Consider the following 6000-nt stretch of genomic DNA (forward strand, 5'->3'; position numbering starts at 1 on the left):
AGTCTACGTGGAAAAAAATCTGACAACATTAGTTTTAATCCTTTGCGGTGATGGAAATGTTCTGTATCTTGAGAGGAAAGGGGGTTTCACAGGTGCGGTATTTATCAAAACTTTTTTTTTTAATCTAAACCATAAACATCCCTTGAATGAAAAAGATTTCTATATTTCTATAGGATTACAAGTATAGAAATTTCGGTCAAAAGAGTGTCTTTGTTCAATTACTTTTCTTTAATAAAAGGACAAACTTTAGTACTGAAGTCATAAAAAAAGGTCTTCCTTCCAGGGCAAGTTCAGCCACCCACTCCTGTCTGAACAATGGCTCCTTTCCAAAACTATCAGCGCATATGAAACACCAAAGGGGATTTTCTCCTGGATTAGCCTCAGTCCTATAACAAAAGCAAAGGTAACAAATAGGTTCCAGGGAAACACACAGCGGTGAGCAAAGTTGGCAAGCCAGTCTCTTACCTGGAAGAAAAGATTCAACCTGGAGGCCCGGCTGGCAATGGATTCTGCAGCACCAGCGTCCGGAAGATTCCGTGCTCCATACTTGAACTTCAACATCTCCCCACTGGTGGCGAAGGGAGATAGGTTAAATGTGTTCTGCAGATTTGAGCAGGAAGGGCTTGAGAGATCCCGAGCTCCCTCAGGATATCAGGAAAGGGAGGTGAAAATCAGCCCCCACTGGGTCTTGGGATGCTCAGTCTGGCGACGGAGATTAAAAATCAGATTTTTATTCAGTGTAACAGGAGTAACACTTATCTGACCTACTCTCTTAGAAGTCTGTTTATCTGCCCTCCTTAGAATGTAAGCTCCACCAGGGCAGGGACTTTTATCTTCATATAGTGGGGAAACATATAGCCCGGCACATAAATACTAATAGCTACTGAATAAATCACTGAAAATAAGCAAATTACACAATACAGGTATGTTGAAAGGTTTCAAGCGCCATGGGGTTCAAAAAAGAAAAGTAAAAGAGCAAGATGGGGGAATTGGGGCATGGCAGTGTGTGTGTAACAGTGGCGTCAGAGTAACGTCGCTGAGAAGGTGACATCTGAACCAAAACCTGAAGGGCGTTAAAGCAGCAAGCCTTGCTGATAACTGGGGAAGGAAAAGTATCCCGGGCAGAGGGCACAGCCAGAGTTAAGGTTCTGAGGCAGGACCTAGGCTTCTCTAACAATGGGCTGGAACAGGGTGAAAGAGGCAGGAAGTAAGAGTGATGGATGGGTACGAAGAATATGAAGACACTAAAGCAAATTAAGGTCACACAGATTCTAAGGCGCTACTAGCCCCCACTAGTAATGCTGACAGGAGGCAGGACAGAATACACACAGGACCCCACCAAGCTTGAGAAAGGAACAATTCCTCTGGCCCCAGCATCGCCTGGCCGACCCCTCGGCTCTGGTGGAAGTGGGCCAGTGCACCGCCAGCCTAGGAAGACCCTCCCGACCCCCGGAAGCCCTACGGGCGGAACCGCCGCCCTCCCGGCTCCGAGAGGCAAAGCCGGGATTGGTGTGGGTGGAGGAGGCCCTTCCCCAGGTCTTGCAGAATGGGGTGGAGGGGAAATTGGGCGTAGGGGAACCAGACTCACGCTCAGCAGACCCCGCCAGTCAGCGCTCCGCTCCGCCCCGGGCGTCCCGCCGCAGCATTTGAACCCGGGGAACGGCGCGGGCGGGGCCTGATATGTCTGGACCAATCAGCGTTCCCGCTTCTATGATGGACAGTTGTATCTCAACCAGGCCCTGCCCAAGTCCTTAAAGGGACAGAGGAAGTGAAAGAGATAGCCAATCAAATTGTTTCTTCCTTTGACTCATGGCCAATGGGAAACGGGGAGGGAAAACCCGGCAGGGCAGGTCTTGGAAGTTTGAAATTGGCGGTTAAGCAGAAGGATGCAATTTTGACTGCGCGTCTATTCGTGTCTGGGATCTCTGGGGATCTCTGGGATCCCGGGGCCGTGTTCCCTGCTCGCTCTCAGGCCACCTGCGAGGAGGAAGACAGCTGGGCCGCTCTGCCTGGTAGTCTTGTTCCTCAATCCTGCCTAAGGTCGAAGTACTTGTTACTTTGGTAAACCAGCTGGTTCTCTGCTATAGGGTACAGCTGAGGCAGCAAGTGTTTTGAGTTTGAAATTCCATCTGCCTCGATGACTGATTGTCCTGCAACAAATAGGTGAAGGTATTGAGACTGTCTGATAAGACATTTTAAAATAAAGACAAGAACTTTGTCAATTCACTAAAGAGGAAATCCAAAAGGCCAACAAACATACGAAAGTATACTCAACGTCATTCTTAATCAGGAAATGAGAAAACTAAAACCACAATGAGATACAATAACATGCACCCAGATTGGGGCGGGGGATGGGGGAGGAGGTCTGACAGTGTTTGCAAAGATATGGAGCTACAGGCATTCATACATAGCTGATGGGAGTATAAATCAGTACAGTCTCTTTGAAAAAGAGCTTGCCACTATTTGCTAAAGTTGATGATATGTACATTCTATGACTCACTCCTGGGTATATACCTTAGAGAAACTCCTAATTGTGTACACCAGAAGATATGTACAAGAATGTACAAATAGTACCGTACAACATCATGGCAAAAAACAAAGAAAAACTGGAAGCGACCCAAATATCCATCAGCAATAGAAAGGATAATTTTTTATGTTGTAGTGTTTTCATACAGCAATGAAAAGGAACAAACTGCAGCTGAACACAATGACATAATGACTTTCAAAACAACACTGAGTGAAGGAAGCAAAACAATAAAGTATGTCTTTTTATTGGAGTAGAGTTGATTTACAATGTTGTGTTAGTTTCAGGTGTAAAGCAAAGTGATTCAGATACACATATATGTGTGTATACATATATATACACACACATATATATATATTCTTTTTCAGATTCTTTTCCCGTATAGGTTATTAAGGTACGTTTTCATTCATATAAATTTCAAAAGCGGGAAAACAAAATAAAATATTTAGAGAAGGATGTACATACAGGTGATAAAACCATAAAGAAAGCAAAAGTCCAGAGAGTGGTTACCTAGGGTTAGGATGGTGACCTTTCAGGAGTCATGTTGCTACTATGATCTAGTTCTCAGCCTAGCTAGTAATAATATGGATTTTTGTTTCACAATTTGTAAATTGTGTGTATAGATGTTCTATTTATGTATATTTCTAAAATTTGAAAGGGAGGCAGTCCTTTCTGTACATTTCCAATCCCTACACTAGATAGAACTGGAAACGTGTTATCACATGCAGGCACACACACGCATGCACACATCAGTATAAAACCAAAGCTACAGACTTGCTTAATACACTTTTTTTCCCCCCAAACATAATCCTGGGATAATAATGATAGCTACTATTTATCAAACCCCTCTCCCCCTTTTTTTAATCAAGCACATCTCACTTAATCTTTACTATAACCCTGAGAGGGAGGAACTATAATCCACATTTTACAGATGGGGAAACTGAGGCTGAGAGATATGGAGTGACTAATCTTCAGTTGTTCAGGTCTAGGTGGTGAAGCTGGATTTGGAACTTCTGGACTGTCTGACTCCAAATCCTTTCCTCTATACAAAACCTGCTTCTCAGCAGATGTTAGAAATTCTCCCAGCCTCTGCTTTTGTCATGTTGCAAGGGCTGACCCAGTCCAGAAAAATATATGAAAATAACAAATACTTCTAATGACATGAGAGGGTTAACCAAAGTTTGGGGATGGCAAGGTGAAGAGAGAGGCAAAGTGGGTCACAGACGCTGTTCACTTGATATAAAAAATCTCAGAAAGGTGAGAATGTGGATCTAGTCAATGCCTCTGCTGATTTTTCTAATCCAGCCAAACCTGTTAGTTTCCAGGTGTTAGAAATAGAAGTCTTTACCAGAATCTTGGGACTTGTTCATCCTAAATTAGAATACAATGTTAACAGCACCATTTTGCATTTCCCTGAATCCTGCCTACTAATTTCCTATGAGAACAATCACTGGCCTCTGCAAATCCTTTGTGAAACAGAACAAGGGAAAAACAATAAATAAAATGAATAAGGAAACATAAAGCAAAAACCACATTAACCCCAATTTTCTTTCAGAAGTAGTAACTGCACAGTAAGCATATGAGGAAAGAGAATTAGGAGGGACCAACGGTGGTGTGCCAATACTAAAAGGATAAGACACTGCCAAATAGAATTAACCGTCGTTAAAACTAGATTGACAGGGCTTCCCTGGTGGCGCAGTGGTTGAGAGTCCGCCTGCCGATGTAGGGGACACGGGTTCGTGCCCCGGTCCGAGAAGATCCCACATGCCGCGGAGCAGCTGGGCCCGTGAGCCATGGCCGCCGAGCCTGCGCGTCCGGAGCCTGTGCTCCGCAACGGGAGAGGCCACAACAGTGAGAGGCCCACGTACCGCAAAAAACAAACAAACAAAACTAGACTGACAGGAAAGCTGAGACCTTGTCTTTGTTCTTGCGCAGAATGAAACAATGACCACTTTTATGCAGAACATGAATCCATGATGATTATTGTTTTGGAGACTCTGGAAGAACATCATCATCACTGAGTCATAGTAAAGGACTTCATGATGTTCTTACGTTCAATTATTCATTTATTTTATTTAAAAAAATTTTTTTATTGTGCCAAGCACTGGGGGTACCAAAAGGAAAAAGATACCCTCCTTGTCAGTTTTTGAAAAGCCAATTATAGTGGGGAGATGGAGCTGTAGGCAAAAGATGGTGAAACTTTGTGATAATCTCCTGTAACAGTGGAGACTCCAGAGGGCCCTGGCAACAAGGGAGGGGTGGCAGGTGGTATGTCACAGCACATTCCCAAAACACGAAGAAAACAGAAATGTGATTGCCCTCAGAGCATTCAACTGGGCCGTAACACAAGCAGAGATGCTGCGCGTCCGAAGCCTGTGCTCCACAACGGGAGAGGCCACAACAGTGAGAGGCCCGCGTACCGCAAAAAAAAAAAAAAAAAAAAGAGGAATGACTGCAAGACTCGAACGAGACTTAGTGGAACATTAAGTATTGTACAAACCATGCCCCCGAAGGACAGGAAAAGTAAGAAGCTAACCCCATTCTAGATATAAAGAGACAAAGCTATTCTGGTCCCTTTGGTAAGAAAAAGTTCCTCAAGATATTTTGGCTGTGGGTAACTTCTAGGGAATGCTTCTAGAAAGCACCATCAGCTGAGTCCTTTTTTTTTTTTTTCAGCTGAGTCCTTTTAAGAGCAAGCCGTATCCCAGGTATTACCTGTTTTCCCCACCACTGGCATGAGAGACACTTTCAGGTCACATACAAATGTCATTTATTTTTAAAATTATACATGTTACTGTGTGTTAGGAAAAAGTATAGCTAGCAAATAGTGGCAAACTCTTTTTCAAAGAGACTATACTGATTTATACTCCCAGGTATAAACCAGGTGTTGTAGGATGTTTAGAAGTATCTTGGCTTCCACCGAGTAAATGCCCTACCCACTAGCATATGCTCACAGTGGTGGCAACCAAAAATATCTCCAGACATTGCCAAATGTCTCCTGGATGGCAAAATTGCCCAGAATTGAGAACCACCTGTTACAACTGTATGACGTGAAAATTTCCAATGAACACATTAAATATACTTTATTTCAACCAGCAGAGCTCCCCAACAAGTCAAAATACATTTTAAATGTTTTGAAATTTTTAACTGTTAGAACTTTCATTGACACCATCATTTTCCAAATGTTTTCTCCAAGTTGGAATGAGTTCCCATCTATGTTTTTTTTTCCTTCTTTGACCTTAGACAAAGCATCTAACAAGGAAGAATAAGTTTGCAAACAAACATTTACTGAGTGCCTACTGTTTGTGCTACTCTTTTAGGTGTTGGGGAGACAGCAGTAGATAAACTGTACAAAATCCTTGACCTTGCGGAGTTCGTATTCTAGTGGGCAGAGACAGAAAATCAGCAAGATGTGCTATGGGGAAAAATAATCCAGAAAAGGGGCCCACAGAGTGCAGGGGAGGGGTTGCAATCTT

General features: G+C 43.3%; 1 protein-coding gene across 10 annotated transcripts in view; it reads right to left on the reverse strand.

Moving 5' to 3' along the window:
- CIT (citron rho-interacting serine/threonine kinase) overlaps positions 1 to 1666 on the reverse strand; it is a 167990-nt gene extending 166324 nt beyond the window's left edge. For 7 of the 10 annotated variants that reach the window (XM_067700796.1, XM_067700795.1, XM_067700790.1 and 4 more), the window contains exons 1-2: positions 1340 to 1544; positions 466 to 568 (exon numbers count right to left, since the gene is read on the reverse strand). In XM_067700796.1, coding sequence (XP_067556897.1) covers positions 466 to 568; positions 1340 to 1377 — 141 coding nt within the window. In that variant the 5' untranslated portion in view covers positions 1378 to 1544. Of the gene's footprint in view, positions 1 to 465; positions 569 to 1339; positions 1546 to 1588 lie in introns of those variants that run through there. The other 3 variants (XM_067700789.1, XM_067700794.1, XM_067700792.1) reach the window with 3 other exon arrangements.
- Between the last annotated feature and the right edge of the window lie 4334 nt (positions 1667 to 6000).

This window comes from Pseudorca crassidens, chromosome 12, assembly GCF_039906515.1.
Source record: "Pseudorca crassidens isolate mPseCra1 chromosome 12, mPseCra1.hap1, whole genome shotgun sequence".
In the NCBI taxonomy this organism is placed as follows: Eukaryota; Metazoa; Chordata; class Mammalia; order Artiodactyla; family Delphinidae; genus Pseudorca; species Pseudorca crassidens.